The 23352-nt window shown below is 33.5% G+C and overlaps 1 protein-coding gene across 3 annotated transcripts in view; it reads left to right on the forward strand.

Moving 5' to 3' along the window:
* LOC126976741 (uncharacterized) overlaps positions 1-23352 on the forward strand; it is a 92733-nt gene that overhangs the window by 3029 nt on the left and 66352 nt on the right. For all 3 annotated transcript variants that reach the window (XM_050825299.1, XM_050825297.1, XM_050825298.1), the window contains exon 2: positions 19556-19747. In XM_050825299.1, coding sequence (XP_050681256.1) covers positions 19634-19747 — 114 coding nt within the window. In that variant the 5' untranslated portion in view covers positions 19556-19633. The remainder of the gene's footprint in view (positions 1-19555; positions 19748-23352) is intronic.

Here is a 23352-nt window from a genome sequence, read left to right on the forward strand (position 1 = left end):
TTTCGACTTTCAATAAGTGATGTTACATCCTATTTTGAATAAAAATATTTGAATTTGAATAACAAAGCTGGGAATGGAGCAACTGCCCTTAGGCTATTCAATAATAAATTTTATTGTACGTACATACATACATTGTAACCATATTTTTATGAAAAAAAAAGAAGCCCGCTGAGTTTGTTAATTGTTGCATACCCTTCTTCTCAGATATGAGGCATACGTTGGAATATATAGGCATGATTTAAGTATAAATAATGCGATTCTAAATATTTTGCTTATCCAAATTATCTAAAGAAATTGAATATGATGAGATAATAAGAGATGAGAAACCAATGACCATGATCGCCTTCGTTTGTACTCTTTGATCATCTTATGACCACACTCAACCAAATAGCTCATGCTTAACACAGAAATAAAAAGCTATTGTTTAGTTACGTATAAATTATTAATGACAAACTTAATTATTAACAATTTTTATTATTATTATTTATAATTATGTTACATCGTTCATGTCTCACCGAGTACTATATAAAATATAATATTGACACACTTTTTACACAAATTATCTTGCCCAAAGTTAAGCATATATATAGCCTATGTTATGGGTTACAAGACAATGATATATTTAATATAATATACTTACTTAAACATACATAAATTCATATAAACATACATAAATACATTTAAACATCCATGACTTGGAAACAAACATCCATATTCATCATATAAATGCTTGCACCTACCGGGATTCGAACTATATATAAAGTGATAGAGTCGATTTAGGCTGCCGATTCTTGGCTTACCAATGTGGTTGGTCCTTCAAAATAATTAGATGCGCTTCCGGTCGATTCTATTCTTTTTTGTTTTGTATGTTGTTTAATCTTACTTTTGGTGACTCAGAACTACATTGTAGGCCATAAATATTATTACGACCGAACGTCTAATTCTTCTATTGCATAAATCATTTATAACTAACTATTCTCTTTATATATTCTATTCAATAGTTTATACAATTATTATTATATTGCTCTTATTATTATTATTATTATCTCTCTCCTTTGCACAGGATGCCGGCTAGATTATGGGTACCACAACGGCGCCTATTTCTGCCGTGAAGCAGTAATGTATAAGCATTATTGTGTTTCGGTCTGAAGGGCGCCGTAGCTAATTAAACTACTGGGCAAATGAGACTTAACATCTTGTCTCAAGGTGACGAGCGCAGTTGTAGTGCCGCTCAGAATTTTTGGGGGTTTCAAGAAACGAGCGGCACTGCATTGTAATGGGCAGGGCGTATCAATTACCATCAGCGGAACGTCCTGCTTGTCATGTCCCTTATTTTCATAAAATATTAAAAATATAAAACTCATTTAAACTGATCTCCTTAACACAATCCTTTATAGATAAGGTTAAAATTGTATACATGCAATTCCTTCGTGTGAATAAACTTAACGAACTACCTTGATGGATTGTTTTAGGGGGTCCAAAGTATGGCATTTAAAGCATACTATTCCTTTTTTTATGATAGTAAGGGACGAGACGAGCAGTACGTTCAGCTGATGATAATTGATAAGCCCTGCCCATTACAATGTTGTACCGCTCAGGATTCTTGAGAAACCCAAAAATTCTGAGCGGCACTACGATTGTGCTCGTCACCCTGAGACAGACATAATCTAACCTGCAAAGTAGCGGTAAAATTCTATAGTAGTAGTGGTAAAATTCTATCTGATACTGCTCATAAATCGTAAGGGCTTTAGGCTTAAATTGACTTCGAATACCGAAAACTCACTCTAGTAAAAAACCGTTTTTCTTTCATTTAATATAACTAGCAGTTCTAAAAAAAAATATTATAAGTGTGTGATGTAATAGTCGTTGTTGTACTTTTTAATTTTTCAAACCACATGTTGTAACTAAAAAAATCATAAATTGACCTCGGAATATTTATTTTAAACCTAAACGTTCGGTTAATATTAACTCCAAATAACATAACATTAAATGGCAAACGTTTGTAACTTTTACCCAGCATAATATTCATCTTAGATTATGGATTGGTCTCAGCTGCGCCCCAACTAGAAACCGCAGGCGTAGTCGCACAGTGCGGCAACTAATTCTAAACCCAAGTGGGCGTACTCGAGCCAGTCTCTATTAATGTGTGACGTTGACGTGCCCATGTTCTGTTAAACTTTGCTAATAATTGTAACTAAAATGCTGGTGTAGAAAAACTTTTTAAAATTAAAACTAAGTACAATAAATAAGAAAGACAGTGGGATCACATATCATCAGTAAGTAATTTGTATTTTATTAATTTCAATGTAAAATAACACGAAGCGTATGTTACAAAATTTGAAAGATGCCATTGAGTGCCAAGATGCCACGCAGAAAAGCATCTAATAGTTGCCATATTAAAAAAGCTATTGTTCCTAGGTAGTGCGGAATCTAGTTTGAGCGGAGACCAAAATATAGTAGCATCTTTTTATTAATCTATTTGTACAGACAAGCCACAGTAAACGGTGGCCAGGTTAAACTTATATATTGTATAAATGTATTTATTATTCAAACAAAACAAAGCTTATAACTATATTTACAATACTATGTCTACATAAAATTAAAACTATCATTAGGTGGAAGCGTACCAAGAATACTGGGAGAATTTCCGCGTTGGAGAGCTTAGCTGATCCGTTGACCGAAATAGCTGTCAGCGCTTGAGTTTCCAGCAGCCTTATTGAGGCGCGAAGATAGTATTTTGAATGGCCCCACGGGCCAAGTGTTCGACCCCAAACCGCACAAAGATGTATGACTCACTGAGACCAACATATTTGCGACGCTTGCTGTCTTCGGCAGTCGAAGCAGCAGCCCCAGCACCAACTGACGTAACTTGGACATGAGAAGGAGTCAGAGTGTCGACGCAAGTAGCATCCCACACCAGCGCCCTTCCCCGTGCCCAAGCCACCAGCGTCATTCCATCAGGACGATTACCATCGCGGCGGGTAATACGATTTGGCTCTAAAACAGCTGGTATATTAAGAGCGGCAAATGCCCTGCGGATGACTTCATTCATGCTGGCGTGACGACTGATACGGCCTGCCGATTTTAGGCAGGATAACCCGTGACGCCCAAGAGCATCCACCTGAACGCCACATCTACATTATATAAATTGCGTTTCATATAAAGCAACACATATAATGACACAGTTATTCATAATAATAAACCGTTCATATTCCAAGTATTCCACGCGGTAACCATGACTTGAGTTTTTCATACGTGTCTTCATTGTCAGTACCGTCAATGTCAGTTAACAAACAGTAAGTAGAGTATGCAACACACAGAGCAACGTCGATAATCTTCCAGTCGTAACTGTTCCGCGATACACATTATATTCGTATAATGACGTAACTGTTATATAAACTGCTTTGTCACACAGAAATATAGATGATAATGGTTTGATAGTGAGTTGTAATTTATGCTCTTAATAGTGATTTTCATTATTATTAACACTAGAAATAAGGGATTGCTTGTAACTAATTCTAGTAGGCTTCGTAAGATACATTATATCTTTAAGGGTAAATATATAATATATTTTTCTTAGTTATTATAAAGTCCAGCCACTGTTCAGGCATTATCTATAAATAAATTTGAATGTTTTATTTAAAAAAAGCTATTTCGTAAATCCTACTACTTCGATCGCCTGAGACTAAATTATCATTATTTTATAGCAATAACAGTACAAAATGTATATTTGAAATTACATCAAAAAGAATTCTAAAGGAATCAATTTTGAAAAAATAGATGCCTTTTCATGTCATCACTAAACGAGAATAATTTTTTACAGTACTAGATACTAGACTAGTACTAGATGTTATTCAAACTTTCGAATACCCTTCTTTACCCTGTGTTCCACGATAATATAGGTGTATTTTCAAATATGCGAACCCTCACTCAATTATTTAAATAGATTTATTTAAAAAGCTAAAATTACTCAATAAAGCATCGCAAAAATAGACCGTTTCGTTTTGCAGATTATTATTCAATCAAAAATAGCTTTTTTGATTTAAATCATAAATACCGTTTACTTATTCATATGAATTTAGTAAAAACTGTTATAATAATAATAATAATATTGACACACTTTTTACACAAATTATCTTGCCCCAAGTTAAACATATATAGCCTGTGTTGTGGGTTACAAGACAATGATATATTTAATACAACATACTTACTTGAACATACATTAAAGTCTTATGACATAACATGACATATATACATAGTTATGAATCTCATCTTACGATATCTTTGGAAGCATAAGGCGTATATACTTGAAATTTGGTAGGAATATTCCTTCCGAGTAGAGATTTTACGAAATTCCACCCGCAAGTTTTTTTTTTATTATGAACAGAACAACGTCTGTCGGGTCAGCCAGTATGTTTAATATAGTAGTACCCGGATAGAGATGGCTAACAATTACTCATACATCTTATACCAAAATGAGTGAAATTCCCAAAAATCCCTTCTTAGTACTCATTTAAGTCATTTAAGGGACTTTTTTACAACTTTTGAATGTATCTCCAGAGTCTTAGGACATGTATCTATATAGATGTGTATAATGAAATTGGTCTTTGAGGCTCAAAACAAAACTGCTTATTTAAGAGGCTAAAATAAATGAATCTCAAATCAAAAAAAACTCAAATGAATGAATGAACTAGTTCAAATGTTATGAGACGACAAAAAGCTATCAAAAATGTATATTCGCTACGACCTTGTATTTCAAGTACCTAATCAATTTATTTAATAAAAACTTAGTGACTTATGTATTACTTACTTCTTTGCTTAAGTAATTTAAGTACTCGTAGACACCATTAATTACACCGCTACTTATTTTTCGAATTCCACCGTTCCTTCATTCATTTATTTCCTTTTAAAATTCGCCCGGCGAAGCGGGTGGGAATGGCTAGTATGTATATATGACAATACATTTTAACTAACTTGGAGAATTAAGTACATTATACTTACTTTCATGTATGTTGTAAATGCCAGTCTGGACAGCGTATAATGATCGTAAGAATTCTTAAGGGCTTTTAGAACATATAAATTTCTGGTTCATGTCTCCGAAATGTTTCGAGTTCCAGCCAATTAAGTTTGTTCACCCCGAACGAATTCCGAGAAATTTTTATAATATAATAGTTGGTTCCATTTCATTACAACATTTATTAAATAATACAGAGAAAATATTTCATCCCCCAATTATTTATTTTTATTTATTTATACATTTGTATCAATAAATGTAATTATTATTACAGTATCATAACTACGTAGGCTTGCCATAAATACTGAAACACAGAAAATTTTTTTTTTATTCCAAATAACATTTACAGTGTGTTAGTTAAATACATAAATATAAAACAATTTAAAATATAAAAAGCTTATTCGAAGTGGTCTCCATTGGCTGAAATACAGTCTTTTAAACGTTGAGGCTAGTTATCAATAGAAGCACGCATTCTTTCCATGGGAAAATTCTTCACTGCCAATTTTACGGATTGTTTTAGGGACTCGAAATTATCATGACGTTTAGAGCAAGCCGTTCTCTCTAAAACTGACCATAAATTAGGACTGACATAGGGAGTAGACGAGAGCCAGTCTTCAGCTCTGATGAGGTCCGAAACGTTCGTTTCCAACCAAGACTGCGTAGACCGAGCTTTATGACCCGGCACCGGGTCTTGTTGGAAGGACCATTCATGGTTATTGAACATGGTGTTGCTAAGGGGCTTCACTAGCTTCTCAAGAATGGTATATTGATACACTTGTGCCAATGTTTTGATACCTTTTTCACAAAAGTATGGCTCACCCATCCGTCATAGCTAATAACTCACCAAACCACCACTGAAGTCGGATAATGCCCACGTTGTACTCTGTCGACTAATTGGGAATCGTCCTTAGAGCTTTGAATACAAATATGGTCATTGTGTTCGTAAAAATGTTGGTCAATTGTAAAAAAAAATCTCATCCGTAAACAAAATTATTCTCAGACCCTTTGCGTACCGCTTCAGTAGTTGTTTCGATTTTACCAACCTCTTCTTTTTTAATTTATCATTTAAGAGATGACCAGTACATCTCTTATAGGTTGGAAGTCCTGAGTCATCTTTTAAAATACGCGACACGGTTCTAGGTGCTATCTTCATCACCCGAGATAAAATATTTCCCTTACTGATTTAACAATATTTTTTGTACGAACACGACGTGGACGGCCAGTCCATTGTTCGTATATATTTCTTCGTTCATATCTCTTTCTGTCACAAACAGAGGAGTTCTCATTGTACCTATTAATAGCCTAGTACACAAACATTTTACTAATACCAAGCGTATGGTGAGTTTAAAAAATTGCATTTGGCTCCATACCTACTTAGTCTAATGCAATCACAGCGATTCGGTTCTCTTTATTACCCCACTCCATTTTAATATCGCAAAATATTGTACTATGGATTGGCGCCAAAATGAGAAAACTCAATGAACAATCATATAAGAATGATATATTCCAAATTCAAATGTAATATTTTGTTTAATTTAATTGTAACAGTATTTATGGCCAGACTAAGTACCTACATAACATACACAGCCCAATACATATATGTATAAATAAAAATATAAAGTTTTGTTGCAATATGTTATTATATCGCTAGTAAGTCTAAATAAAACACATACTTGCATACACATTCAATGCATACATACAATTCATATTAACACTATTATGGAATATAATTATTGTACAATTTATGAAATGGTATATAATTATAGCTATAACATAGCCTCGCGTCATGTCACCGAGTAGATGACGATTACAGAAGTACTAGGTCACGCTCGATGACTACGATGTTCTTTGTTATGATATCTTGTTATAACTGATGCCTGATATTGTTGGCTATATAGGAGGTAAAAAGTGACAATGGCTGAATTATACTCAATGTTCATGGTTCATAAAATCGGCTGTTACATAATTTTATGTTGTACTCGAAGTAAAATATTAAAAGTAATGTAACGGAATCGCATGATTTTTTTTTAAATTGCAATTATTTTCCTAATATAGATTTAGATCAAAAAATATATAAAGTTTAAAAAACATAGATAAATATAATAATAAAATTAGTTTAAAATCTATAAAACACGCTTTGGTTGCAAAGATAATGGTTGAAATTTAAAATTAACATAATTTATGACTTATCGACGATAGATGAAAATTAGATAAATCAACAAAAATCTTATTTTGCAAATTGAAAAATAAATTTATCAAATAAATTTATTGTCACCGGTCTTCGATAATTCTACGATGTTTGAACGAAGTCTGGTCATTTAAAGTGGGTTAAACCGTGCCCAAATGAGTCGGTTACAAACAAACATACATACAGGTGAAGCTAATAAAAAGCCTGTAAAAACGATAACATATTATTCTATACATCACAAATAGGTCCCAACTTTGGGCTATTTGGATTATAATTAAACCCATTTATTTTCGAAAATTTAATACACTATCACCGCATCAAAAATAGATGACACTCAGCGATGGCAGACGGCGCAAGAAACTCTTCTATTACTCTTTTAGTAAAGGTAAAAAAAAATATCATAATCTCATCTCTCACCTCTATCTTTATTTATTTATGGTGTATGTGGATGATGCAGCAACTGTACTCAATAACTTTTGTTTTGTATTAATTTACGTTTACTTTTTTGACTTACTCGTGTAAGGCATTGACTATTTGATGTTTGAGTGTGTTAGTTGCATCACTTTACATATACTGTAATTGAAATGATTTGTTAAACAATGAAAATGTAAAACTGGATTTAAAAGCAGCTTAGTAGCCTCTAGCTACTTCTACTCATTAGCTCAACCCTTTACGAAGTAGCGGTAGATTCAATAAGAAAAAATATCTTTTTTGATATTCATAAGTGTCATTTCTTTGAACTACATGAATAAAGTGATTTTGATTTGATTTGACATCACATCTTTTATCAAAATCACAAGTACAATTTTAAAATAAAACATTAAACGAAATATTTGTACTTCTGTATCAGAACGTTTATTTAAACCGGTTGCAAGCGAATTTTTATATATTACGATATATCATTAAAATTACAATGTCGATAACGGTTTAACACGTCTGATAATGATTTAAATTTCCAATGGAATAGCTTACATTCAAAACGTATCGTTTAGTGATGACAATGTATTTGCAAGTACTGCAAAAGTCATTAAAATTACAATTTAATACATATATTATGCTTACTTTTCAAATGCATATTTAGAAGTTATGCGGACATAACTTTCATGCATACAAACACTGAGGATGAATTTATACTTTCTTCCTTATGCCTTCGCTGTAGTCTGGTAAAAACTAGGTTACATTTGTATAAACATTTGTCAGTCTACATGCACAGACTAAGTATAACATTTAGCTGTGCATTGCACGTGTTAAGTACCGTTTTCGTCCGAATTCCAAAGTGTTTCGCGTTTGCTCACCTACATTGCAAATATATACACCAAGGATCACTTAAATCCCTCGACAGTTGACCTATTAACCTTCATAAGGATTAACGACATTAGTGCCGGCAGATGCTCATGTTTAGAAGCCTAGCGAAACTCTCTAAGAAAAAATCGATTCACTCGATTGTATGAAACGTGCAGTCATCTGTCATTGATAGATTGACAGATGACGGCTATAATATTGTAAAATACGGAGATAGCCAAAATCCACTACGTTATATGAAAATTGTTGGCTTTCAAACTTAGCCGGATTATACCACCTCGCCAATCACCATACTGTACTTACTACTATTTCAAACTTATGTCAAAATTTCATACTAAACTAAATTTCAGTTTTTACGTAGGCAATGAGCCTCTTATTACGTAGTATTTACATCCTCTTTGGTGTTCTAGAATATAGTTCATCACAGAAGTGGGGAGACCATTGCAGCTCCTGTGTTTTCAAATGATGGGCGCTTAACAATAAGGTGGACCATTTATTCGATTGGTATATATAAATCAAATCAAATCAAAACAATTTATTGAAAGTAGGTATATACAATACACTTTTACACGTCATAAATACAATAGAATAATTTAATACATTATCGTAAAATATAAATGTAACAATAATAACAATATAAATGTCATCGATGGTATTGTACATATTATAATACCTGTTACCTATCATCTATTTATTTCGTTTTGTCACAAAATTACAATTATTGTTCCAAATAATTTTGTCATTTAAATATTCTTCTATCTTATAATACGCATTTTGTGATAGTATGCGCTTAATAACAAACTTAAACTTATTTTCACTAAGACTTATAATATTTTCAGGTAATTTATTATAACATTTAATACATAGGCCCACAAAAGAATTATTAACTTTAGACAATCTGTACTTTGGACATGCTAGTTTATATTTATTTCTCGTATCAAAACAATGTTTATCACAATTTCTATCAAAAATTTTAATATTTCTTCGAGCATACATAATATTTTCATGCATATATTGTCCAGGCACCGTTATTTTATTTATTTTTTTGAAAAGTTCTCTCAATGTATCACGGCTACGTAGATTATAAATACTTCTAATATATTTGGTATACTATTATAGCCACACAATCTCTATAGTTTTCTTGTATTGTATTTGGATGTATGATCATGAATTATATATTACTAGCTGACCCGACAGACGTTGTTCTGTACAAACAACGTGTCACGTAATTTATATATATTAAGATATATACTGGGCTGACTGTAATGTCATTGTTCTGTTCAAACTGCAGCCAGTTAAGATTATTCATTTAAATTTTTTCGGTTGTTTCGGAGTAAATTTCGAATATACAACGTACACTGTATTAAATATGGCTCACCTATTATTAAATGAAATTAAATATTTAATAGCCTGAAAGTGATTGCTCTATTTATAATTTGTGTTATCATTGAGAAAGTCATTTATGATATATTCACCTTTACCATCCTTTACCACATAATCATTTTCCAACAATTATTGTTAATTTTGTAACACATTTGTTTCGTACATTTTCTGGGTTGTAAAAACACAATATACATCGCTTAAGAAAAGATTTACTAACTCTAGTACACATAATAAGTGAATTTAGTGCACATAGTAAGTTTATTTGGTTTCTGGTAGCATAAATATGATTATCACAGTTTCTAGAAAATTCATTAAATTGGTTTGTTTTTCACTTCGATTATGAGTTAAGTGTCATCCACAAAACACACTACTCGTAACTACTACTACCTTTTGTTTTTTTATACAAAGTCAAGTAGATCTTTAATGTAAATAAGGAAGAGGAACGGTCCAAAAATTGGTCCTTGTACCCCCGTACTGAAAAGAATCTCAGGAGATTTCTTGTCATTCACATATAATTTCTGAATTCTATTTCTCAAGTTTGGAATTTAAAGTGCTTTATGTCATAATGACATAGTTTCAATCAAAATATAAATGTAGATATCTCACAGATAGTACTAACGCTGAGATCTAAGGAGCGTACTTAGACTTTGCTGATACTTTCCTCAGTAAAAAATAGCTAAGTGCAAGCTAAGCATAATCACTTATTTAGTTTTTAAAGCCATTTGACAGCTGAAATTATAGTCAGCTTAAGTTAAGACAGTCGAATACAAAAGTTGCGTTAGACAAATTCGCGGTTTATCACAATAAGCTTGCAATCAGCAAAGCTTTAAGTAAGTAAAGTCTGAGCAAAGTCTGAGTTTGCTCTATAGATCTCAGCCTAAGTGCATTCTGTGATTCCTCCCAAGCATCAACAATATTCTTGATTTGCTCAATATCTGCATCCCCTAGGGATGTTCAACTACGAATGTACTGACAAACTATTATATGAGGTCACTTTTGAGAGTTAAAGTAAGTAAGCATTTGGCTTAAATATATATAAGATAAATAAATTTTATATATTACATGGCTTCTTATAAATTTACACATTATAAAAAAAATCATAATTAATATTAACAAAAAACATCTAAAGTTCGTGAAGGAACATAAGAACTTACGTAAGTTCGGGTAATAATAAACGTGTACACATCAGTTAATTGGCTATCAATAGCTGTAACAATTCGAAGATCAAAGCGAAGGTCTCCTGATAAAGAACACGCGATAATTCCCACGGCGTGAGTTGAATGAGTCAAGTGGAAGCAAGGCTCCGTCCTGGTCGACCGACAAACGTGTTAATTGTACTAAGCGTGCTCCAAGACGGCCATTCAAGTTGCCAAGAGATACTGCTACGTACTAGCTAAACTATGTCTCAAATTTTTTTTGGAAGGACTTTTTTTACCATTTGGAGACTTCCTTGCACAGCATGCTGGCTAGATTATGGGTACCACAACGGCGCCTATTTCTGCCGTAAAGCTGTGATGTGTAAGCATTACTGTGTTTCGGTCTGAAGGGGGCTGTAGCTTGTGATATTACTGGGCAAATGAGACTTAACATCTTATGTCTCAAGGTGACGAGCGCAGCTGTAGTGCCGCTCAGAATTTTTAGGTCTTTCAAGAATCGTCATCGGCGCTGCATTGTAATGGGCAGGGCGCATCAAATACCATCAGCTGAATGTCCTGCTCGTCTCATTATATATCATATCCTTTGTTTCATAAAAGAACGTGTGTAAAGGCCACCAGTGGTTAGCGATAACGTCGTGTCACCCATACTCTCTGACAACACTGAAATAGTTACATATCTTTTTATTAGGTCATTTAAATAAAACACTTAAGGATTAAAACGCGTGTAATTGTAACTGTGTTTTTACATTATATTTTTGCGTAATAATTACATTTTTTTATTATTATTTTAGTTAACCCGTTTCAAGACCTTTCCAGATCTCGCTTTCAGGAGGACTGCAGATGAAGTGAGTCAAGATAGTATTTGTCATAGTTGCCATTATGAAGTTTAGCGCCATTTATTGCTTCGGAGGAGGTATTTGTTGTAAGCAGATGGTTTTTGGAAAAATTTACTGACAGTGTCCTCTTCTTTTTTGGTATGTGTAGTTGTGGGTTTTAATTTTGAGATTATGAACATCGGGTTAACTAAAATAATAATAAAAATGTAACTTATACGTAAAAAGCTAATGTAAAAATACACAATTACACGCGTTTTAATCCTTTAAAAGTGTTTTATTTAAATGTGTAACACTCGGGTTAATCAAGGAAAATACTAGGTACCCAGTCACGTCATCCTGGAAACACTGCGGTTTAGAGATGTGACGATACCGATTGCGATATTAATATTAGCCAAAATAGTCGTCAGGCAGATATATCGGCATCGCCGTCCAAACTATGTTTTGACTTTTGATACTTAACAGCGACATAGCACAGATAATATTTAGTTTTTCAAGGTTTGCACATAAATCATTCACTATAACATCGTAAAAAAAATCAAAATACTAGTCTATGGTTACGATAAACGATAAGGAATTCCAACATTTATTAGAGTAGGGTAGGTGCGATATATTCGGAGTATTATCGTATCGTTTCGAATGTATCGTATTCGATTTTGTGAGTAGACCTCCTGTCTGGCTTCCCTTTCTCTCACGCATACAGTAGCTGTAGTTTAAGTTATTTCTTCATCTGTAAAGAATATATTGAGAGTCGTATCGCAAAGTGGCCTGCTAAAACAATGATAAATCGTTAAACATATTGAATCAATTTAAAGGCGTAACTACAATTGTAATATACAATAACAGCTTAATCACGTAGACCGTCATACAATTTAATTACCTCAACGTTTCCTAGAAGAACTTATCAATGACGAATCCATCTAAAACGTGTTTTATTGTAATCATAACATAAACAACAATACCGAGGTATCTATTGTTATCTACTCATAAGGTTTTCAAGGAGCGCGTTGCTCTCTGTTCTGTCTTGGCAAGAAGAAAAGAGTAAGAGTAACGTGCCGCTCAGAATAATTGAGTTTGTTAAGAACCCTGAGTGGCACTGCATTGGGCAAGGCGTATTAATAACCATCAGCTGATTGTCCAGCTCGTCTCGTACCTTACTATCATAAAAAAAACGTAATAGGATTGTGTGTGGCCATCGCTGAGATCTGATGGTTGGTTCAACGCGCATTTTCAGGTCGAAAAGGCAGAAATAAACTCCCATTCAGCACAAATACACAATTAATTAAAAATAAAAATAAATGGTACAGCTTCCGATTTTATTGTGGTCAGAAGCCAGAGTATTCTTTTAACACTTCGTTTATTGAGATTCCATATCATACTTGTACTATTACATATTCTTTATAGTGCCCCTTACAAAGCTCTGTAAAATAAACAAAACTTTTGCATGCAATGGTATTACACTTTACAATAAATTACCAAAAAGTGTATCTGAATTATCAATAAATAAAATTAAATAATTTATTAAACGCAGTATCGTAAGGCTTATTACAGTTCTATTTGACTTTTTTGAAGTATTTTTGACTTTGACTTTTGCCCGAGGGTTACACAAAGACTCCTTAACCGCAAATATCAACAGTTGATTTTTTAAAAGTATATCTTGTGTTACTATTTCCAATTTTTATTATTTTGTTTATTTCGATCAAAGATAATGCGATCATCAGCTTAAACGAAAATATAATTTAGTATTGTAGCGACAATTTAATAAATGAAGATGGCTTATTACAAAATGGCCGCTATACAAAATTAAGAATATTTTGAATTTACAAAAGTATTCAGTATGTTTATAGTGTTATATTTTTTTCGTAAAAGGTTAAAAAAGGGGACGAATAAAAACACTGGACACGAAACTGAAGAAATTGGATTATGATCAATTATGTTTCGCGGGTTTGCTTCAAGGTCTATACAAAATAAAAATGTGAATGTGTATGTGAATGTACGAGTAATATATATAATCCAAATCCAAATTACTTATGCACCATCTTTGAAACATGAACATGTACAATAAGTAGATACTGAATAGAAATGGCGTATTACATTTTGTTTACATACCAAATTTTTATTTAGATTAAGAAAGAATTCCTACATTATATGACTTGAAATTGTACCTGCTTATACGCGAAAAGGAATTCTTGTTTTTTTTTATTTATTATTTTACAAAAAAGCAGCACATTCAAACATTTTTATGATAGCCTCGAGTCATACTGACAACGCCATATTGCTGCTGAGGCTGTTAGGCCCAGTAAGTGGCTAGCTTTCCCGGTTTTTATTAATAACACGGACTTGTAAAAAAATAAGGACTCCGTGTCACCATACATAACAGTGTAGCACCAAAACAAGCCGATTAACGTGTAAATACATAGCCCCACGCACACACTTATACTACTACAGGCCGATAGGCGGCTATTATGAGAATTGTCATCGTCTGTGACAGATCAGTTTGCATCTGAATAAAATATTTTAAAATGTCGTCGTGCGTTGAGAAAACGTGCAAAAACGATACTATATAAGCATTTGTGGCCATATAAAAATTGTGTAACTAGTATCCCCCGTAACCGCACACACACTAGCATAACGGTGCTTCACTTGCTAATATCACGGCGCGGAGTCCTTCTTTTTTACACGTCCGTAATTACAATTTTTATTGTTTCTAGAACATATTATGTTATCGTAACACTTAACGTTTCATTAAAAACGATGATACTGCCAAAGTCATCTAATAGTCGTAATCAGGTAACAACAGTTATATGGTAACGAGGAGAATGATTCACAAAATATATTGATAAATGTTTGACCAATCACTACAAGACTTATAATATAATAAATTATTACAAAAACGTATGTTAATGATACACTGTGGCAACCGGAAACACAGTAAGTATTTCTTTACTCTCAAGCACCGTTATGTTAAGTTACGACGCTGTCTCGGAACATAAAATTTAAATTTACTCACTCGAGGAATCCCGTATAATTTTACATATAAGATGTAAATGAAACCGTATGTTGGACGCAAATATTTTTAAGTATCACAACACTACTAGTATAAACAAAGTCGCTTCCCGTTGTCTGTTTTTTTTTAATGAAAATAAGGGACTAGACGAGCAGGACGTTCAGCTGATGATAATTGATACACCCTGCCCATTACAACGCAGTGCCGCTCAGGGTTATTGTAAAAACCAAAAATTCTGAGCGGCACTACAACTGCGTTCGTCACCTAGAGACATACGTTGTCAAGTCTCATTTGCCCAGTAATTTCACTATTACGGCGCCCTTCACACCGGAACACAATTGATACTCCCTGCTCATTACAATGCTGTGCCGCTCAGGATTTTTGAAAAACCCTAAAAATTTGAGCGGCACTACGCTCGTCACCTTGAAAAATAAGATGTTAAGTCTCATTTGCCTAGTAATTTCACTAGCTACGGCGCAAACATAATAATCCTTACACATTACTGCTTAACGGTAGAAATAGGCGCCGTTGTGGTACCCATAATCTAGCCGGCATCCGGTGCAAAAGAGCCTGCCACTGTCCTTATGTATGCTAAGATCTTTAAAACTATGCAATGGTAACCCATCCAATCATAATTGATGCGTTTTTTTCAAACTTCGGAAACTCTACCTGTAACTCTACCATTACTTTTAACTATAATCAAAATATTATATTTCAGCGGAAAGTCTTTCTAATTTATTTGTATTATCGTTATTTTGTAACAAAATACGCTCAAAATAGTCATTTTTATAGCAACAACACAACCTTTATAGGTATGTACTAGGTTTAATAATAAAATCCCTCTGAAAAAAGTCTGAAGAGGTTTTTTAAAAAATGACTTTGCTATGAATCCTACTTATCCTACTATGTATGTTTGAACTTCTTTAACGCCAACACTACTGAATGGATTTTGATGAAACTTTGCAGTAATATAGCTTACACACCAAAATAACATATAGGCTATAATTTACAAAACTATTGTGTGAATTATCTATACATTTAATTAAAATTGGAGTGTCTATTTGTAATATTGAAACAACGGTTTTTTACTAAATGTATATTATGAATACATATACGGTACATACACCAAAATAACATTTTTTACAATTTTTGTCTGTCTGTCTGTCTGTCTGTTTGTTCCGGCTAATCCGGCGACTTTTATTGGCAGGTAGCTGATGTAATAAGGAGTGACTTAGGCTACGTTTATTTTAGAAAAATAAAGCAATGTCCAAGAAATGGTCTAGCTCAAAAAATAATTTATATGGCAAAACAGCGTTTGCCGGGTCTTACTGCAGATTATCTAATCAATCAGGCTGCCTGGGAATATATTGTTGAATATCTTGTGCAATTATTTATGCTTATAAATAAGATTGTGAAATTTGTTAATACAAAATTCGTAATTTTGCAAATTTTCGTAATGGTTAGTGACCTTCTGCTCGAAAGGCAGAACTAATACCCACCGTTCGAAAAATTACTTAATTAAAATAAAAAAACATTGTGTGCTTAAAACCACACCTCAAATTTTTCCGTCCATCTATAGCATGTCTTCGGATTCGGCCTCCAAGGCAGCCCGGCTTCGCTTTTAGGGCTATCAGCACAGAGGCGGTTGTTAGTCGGTAGGGGATGTTTACACCCGAGCACGAAATTCTACAATACGTAAATGTATTTTCCTCCTCTCGAAAAAAAAAGGGACGGCCTTGGAGTTGGAGTAAACTAGAGTCATTATTTTTAAACCACAGCTTTCAAGGAACCGTGGGTTCGAACCCCACACGTAACAAAGCTTTCTTTACGTTTTATTTTTATTTTATGAATAGGTAAAGAATAGTATAATAATATTTATATTGTTCTTTTGATTATTTTACTGATAATTCTACGTGATTAAAAAAAGATTCACTTGCATCGTGATTTCATAAAACCATATAACTGCCATACAAACGAGCGTACGGGTCACCTGGTGTTAAGTGATAGCTTAGCTTTTTTTGAAGGCACCCATGTCGTATCGTACCGGACATACCGCACGAGGAAGCTCATTCCACAGTTTTGTAGTGCGTGGAAGATAACTCTTTGAAATCCGAACTGTGGAGGACCGCCAAACATCCAGTAGTAGGGATGATATCCTAATTTGTGGCGTATCGTACGATGGTGGAATTTGGCGGCAGGAATCGGGTGAAACAGCTCTTCATAAACTACTCTATTCGTTCACAAACTACTCTATAAAATTTTGACTGATAGCGCTCCTTTAGGCAACTACCCGAATGAGCATTACAGAGCCGAGCGTGAGAGCTCAGTCTCATTTAGCTTTGTTGATTTAATAAAGTGTAAAGTGTTAAGCGCGCGTTTGTCTGTGGAAGCCTTCACAGTAACAGTGTGTAAACGGTACTTGATTGATGATTTTTGATGTGTCTGTCTGGCCGCCATCTTAGTAACGTCAGTGACGTTACTAAGATGGCGGCCTGTCCCAGTCTCATCGCGCGGGGGTTATAGTCATTCTGGTTTACTTTCTTACGGACGTCACTTGGTGATTCATAAATATACCCAATCACTAAAAGAATTAAATAACAACACGCTGTCTTGTACAAGGTATAAAACTATATAGTTTTATATGCATTGGGAAAAGAAATATTCAACATTTACTTGGCAGCCATTTTGGAATTCGCGGTTTTTGTGGTGTTACCGATGCGCTTCACTACACCTATACGAATTTTAAGGAATTTTGTTTTATCACGCCAAAGACGTATTACCTCTTGCGTGCGTACAGAAGTACATACACACTTTTTTATATGTTTAAAAAATAAATGAAATATCCTTTTTTTCAACTAAAAATGCACAAATAACATGCAAGTTAGTGTTCAAAAGTCAATGGTCTTATTTGTTTTAAGAAAACAGGTTTAATTATTACAAATCCGAGCGCACACCATTAAATGTTAATTAATTATAATTTGCGTTGTGATAGCGATGTGTTAACAAGACCAGTATTATAACTGTATTATGCGCGTGCTTGTAGGGTACCATATATTTATTCATAAACTTGCTTTTACCCGCGGCACCGCTCGCGTTGATGTCCTCAAATAAGTGTCAAATATCATTGAAATGATATTTTTTTCTGACCAAGATGCTCATGAATTCTTAGACAGAAAGGATTTACTTCTGTAAGGCATTTTGATATACAGACAAGGAGCTATTAAATTCTTAGATAGAAAGGATTTACTTCTGTAAGGCATTTTGATATACAGACCAAGAGCTAAGAAATTCTTAGATAGAAAGGATTAACTTCTGTAAGGCATTTTGACATATAGACCAAGAGCTTATGAAGTCTTAGATAGAAAGGATTTACTTCCGTAAGGCATTTTGACAAAAAAATATATATATACTTTTAAAATATTTAAGATAAGCATAAACTGATGCCACATTTTTCATAGATGCATTTAATAATGCAAGCCTGTTTTATTCTCACCATGCTACTGCGTACGAGAGTTTTTGATAGTGTGTGTCTCAAATGGAGAGGTTTGAAAACGCATTTAATCAATACTAAAGAAAAATTATTCTAAGCGACGAGAAAAAAAAGCGACTTTTTAAAATTTGCTGATTATTAGTTATTTATTTATTGCTTTTACAAATTAAAACGTCATTATAATAAACATTGGTTCCGACTAGTTTGTAGTTTAGAAAGAGTGTCATCCTATGCTTTAAAAAAAATTAGCGGTTGTAGAGACTACCTACCGATAGAAGTGAAAAAATAGAACTTCATAATATTTAAGAACAATTAAATTGTTAATTGCCATTTATTTTGAAAACTTATTTTCAATAAGACATTAATAAAACAAAAACATTATTTCAACAATGCACGGTACATACACATTGAACTTTTCACTAAATCCATTCAATTTCACTTAAAAGATATACACAGCACTAATGTTGCACAATACGTCAGCTGTATAGCTACAGGTATACTGCTATAAGCATTTCGGTGACGTGAACTCACGAGATTTCACCCATCCAAAAAGCGTCTATTTTTTTTAATTATTTATTTATCGCGTGCACCAGCCATGAAATAAAAGCGGCCAAGTGCGAGTTGCACTCGCCCATTAAGAGTTCCGTAGCTTCCAATAACATAATAATTAAAGATCTTATAGTTCGTTGTAACTTTGATCGATGTTTTAATAATAGTGTATTCAAAACAAACTAATTACTATATCTCGTTCAAACCAATTTTTGATGGAAGTTTGCATGGTAATGTACACCATATATTTTTTTAGTTTTATCATTCTCATATCATTTGGAAGTGTCTCGCGCGCTAAGTATTCAGTTTAGAAAAAAATTCAATTAGAAACCTCTATATCATTTTTGAAGACCTATCCATGGATGCCCAATACGTATAGGTTTGAAAAAAAAAATTGAGTTTCAGTTCTAAGTATGGGACCTCCAAAATAAATATCAAAAATAAAATAAATAAAAATCTTAATGCGGATCACAGAATGCATCTTCTTACCAACAGTATAGTTCTTATAGTTTCGAAAAAAAGTGGCTGTAACATACGGACAGACATGATGAATCTATATGGGTTCCGTTTTTTGCCATTTGTCTACGGTATCCTAAAAATTTTAAACTCAAGCAAGCATTCAATTGTTCCAGACGCGACAAGTATGTGACGCCACAGGGTGTGGACAGTAAAGCCAGGCCAGTGCTACTCTCGAGCCCTGCGGAGTCAGGATGCATACAATGGACACGTTGAACTACGGCCATAAGAAGTATCGTCCACCATTGTCACCCACCAACTTCTACCAACATGATTTCTACTCAAGACACTCGACCTTGCGTCCACAGGTTTGTGATCTCTATTAATATACTAATACCGCAGACATATTTACCAGTGGGAGGCTCCTTTGCACAGGCTGCCCGCTAGATTATGGGTACTACAACGGCGCCTATTTCTGCCGTGAGGCAGTATAAACATTACTATGTTTCGGTCTGAAGAGCGCCGCAGCTAGTAAAATTACTGGGCAAATGAGACTTGACATCTTATGTCTCAAGGTGACGAGCGCAATTGTAGTGTCACTCGGAATTTTAGGGTTTTCCAATAATCCATTCTAATGGGAAGGGCGTATAGTGATACCATCAGCTGAACGCCTCACTCATCTCGTCCCTTATTTTCATAAGGAAAAGTGATTTGACAGATGAAATGATGCTAAACTTAAGCTAAGACAGTCCAATGGAAAAATCAATTTTGCGTTTTATCACACTCAGCAAAGTTTTATGTAAGTAAAGTCTGAGCAAAGTCTGAATACGCTCTATAGACCTCAGCCTTAGATGCTTAAGGAAAATGATCAATACAGGAGTTGACACTGGTTTCATCTTTATGCACAGATATCAACTTACAAAGGCCAGTAGGGCTCTAAGATGAATACACAATTCTTTATCATAAAGCTAGAGATTATAAGCCTAAGGTCAAATGCATATATTTTTGGACGGTTGGAATGTTTTATTATTCATTCTGTCGGGCAATTTACCATAAACAAAATAGTTTCAAAGTTCGTGAGATGCAAAAGGACAACTCTAAGCGGGCTTAAGCTAGCTGCCGGGTTTTGCTTATAATAACACACTGGGTTAAGCTAATAATATAGCCAGGGCTTGGTTTGTAATAACAGCCGGGTTAAGTGAATAAAAACAGCTGAGGTTGTCTAATAATTAAAAACGAATTAAGGTAGTAATCACAGCTGGATTAATTTGGTAACAACAGCCGGGGTTCGCTAATAATTACAACCGAATTTAGCTAACAACTACAACCGGGTTAAGTTAGTAATAACAGCCGAATTAGGCTTACAACCACAAGCGGATTAAGTTAGTAATAACAGCCGAATTTAGCTTACAACCACAACCGGGTTAAGTTAGTAATAACAGCCGAATTAGGCTCACAACCACAAGCGGGTAAAGTAAGTAATAACAGCCGAATTTAGCTTACAACCACAACCGGGTTAAGTTAGTAACAACAGCTGAATTTGGCTTACAATCACAACCGGGTTAAGTTAGTAAAAACCGCCGGGTTTGGCTTACAATCACAACCGGGTTAAGTTAGTAAAAACGGCCGGATTTGGCTTACAATCACAACCGGGTTAAGTTAGTAAAAACGGCCGGATTTGGCTTACAATCACAACCGGGTTAAGTTAGTAATGACGGCCGAATTTCGCTTACAATCACAACCGGGTTAAGTTAGTAATAACGGCCGAATTTGGCTTACAATCACAACCAGGTTAAGTTATTAATTACAGCCGGGTTTTGCATAATATAATCATAGCCGGGTTAAGTTATTACTAAACACTGCAGTTATAAAAATAACAGTCGGGCTTAGCGAGTAGTATAAAATATTGAACCGATGCCGTAAATTCATAAAAAAATCTTCTATTTTAAATATAATTTATCTGTTTGGCGTCTTTTCTTCGTTTCGTTTTATTGTTTTATTTATTTTATGGAACCGTGGTATCGAATTACTTTTCTGGTTTTTCAAGAACACTGAGATGTGTTTTAGTGGACAGGGCGTATCACCTACAGTCAGGTAAATTCTTTTTCTCTTATAAAAACGTTTAATAAATATTATTTTACCAGTAAACGGTTGTTGTTCATACCAGAGAAATTACTTTTAGTATCTGATAGCATGGTGTATAATTTAACTGAAGCCAGCAGTACGTACTTATTTAAGGCTGCATTAAGATTGTAGGCTCCGATTCCTCAACTGCTTTTACGCATACAAAACTTAAAATTTTCTCCAAACATATGATTATGACGATCGATTATTTTTTGTAATAAATAATAATCTATTGTATATTGCTGCATATTTAATCGAAATTATTTGAAATTTATTAGTAAAATTTACTAGAAATCGGTTGTTTTGTAATCATCTTAAGTATGGGGCAGTTACACGGGTGATTTTCGCTGAATCAACTTAAAGAAACAAATATTTTCATTCTAGTACTTTTTAAAACCACTTAACTTCTTAATTAGTCAAGTTTCATCTTAGATGACTTATACGTCCAACTTGAGAGATAGGATAGTTTTTATTTGGGATTGCGATTTGGGACGCATAATTAAGAATTATTTCCAATTTGAAATTTATTAATAAAATTTACTAGAAATCGGTTGTTTTGTAATCATCTTAAGTATGGGGCAGTTACACGGGTGATTTTCGCTGAATCAACTTAAAGAAACAAATATTTTCATTCTAGTACTTTTTAAACCACTTAACTTCTTAATTAGTCTAGTTTCATCTTAGATGACTTATACGTTTGGACTATGACAGCTGTGAAAACACCGACAAAAATTGAGTTTAGAACTAGTCTTTATTTTGAGCAATGCACGCACACTAACACAAAGTGTCATACAAATCGCGAGTGTAAGACGTAATTTGTCAGGCACACTAAACTAATATTCCTGGCTTGTTTTTATCCGGCTTGTGTTAACAGCAAGAGACTATCTAGACGTATAAATTATCTAAGAGCTTTATGTTGAGAAGAATCAATAAGAAACTCATGAAATAAACTTGTAAAGTTGTTAGACACAATTAATATATATAAGAGATTACTAAGTGAACAACTTAAAACTAAATAGCAATTAAAATATACTTAACAAAAGTATTTAAAAAATAAATAAATAATATAAAATGCCGTGCCTACTCCATTACAATATATGCTTTTCCGAGTAAAATTGGCATAGCATGACTTTTAAGTCTACTCAAACCGAAACCCCATTTACTCTTAATTTATTTCAGCAAAATTGACTGTGACAACTTACAACTTAGCACACTAATCAAGGAGCGATGTCAATCCAATAATTTAAATAGTCTGTCCCATTTTTTTAAAATGAATCTGAATCCAAAGGCCAGGATCTTCACACCAAAAAGTCGATTATTCATTGGTATGAAATTATCATCGTTTTACAAACCATAAATTGTTTTAAAAGTAAAATATAATTTTCACTAAAAGGTTTTAATATTGTATTCTCTTTGATTAACGCGAGTGTTACACATTTAAATAGAATTTTTTTTAAATTAAAACGTGTGTAATTGTAACTGTGTTGATTCATTTTTATTATTTTTTAGCTAACCCGACGTTTCAGTGGTACTAAAATAAATTTTGAGTTTTAGGCTAAAAACTAATGTAAAAACAGAAATACAATTACACGCGTTTTAATCCTTTAAAAAGTATTTTATTCAAAGGTATAATGTGATTAACAAAAAAATGTGTTTTATTATTGAAAAGCATGAGGTGCTTTTCAATATATTTTCAATATGACTCCACTTTTATCTATGTGTTATAAAATATCTATAGCAATTAATATCATCTCATGGTTTTTTGCAGTACATTTTCATTTGTTTATCAAACTTTTTCAAATGTAAACTTAGTAATATTATTTTCTACTTTTTATTTTGGTTTTCTATT

Source organism: Leptidea sinapis, chromosome 42 (assembly GCF_905404315.1).
Source record: "Leptidea sinapis chromosome 42, ilLepSina1.1, whole genome shotgun sequence".
NCBI classification, from domain to species: domain Eukaryota; kingdom Metazoa; phylum Arthropoda; class Insecta; order Lepidoptera; family Pieridae; genus Leptidea; species Leptidea sinapis.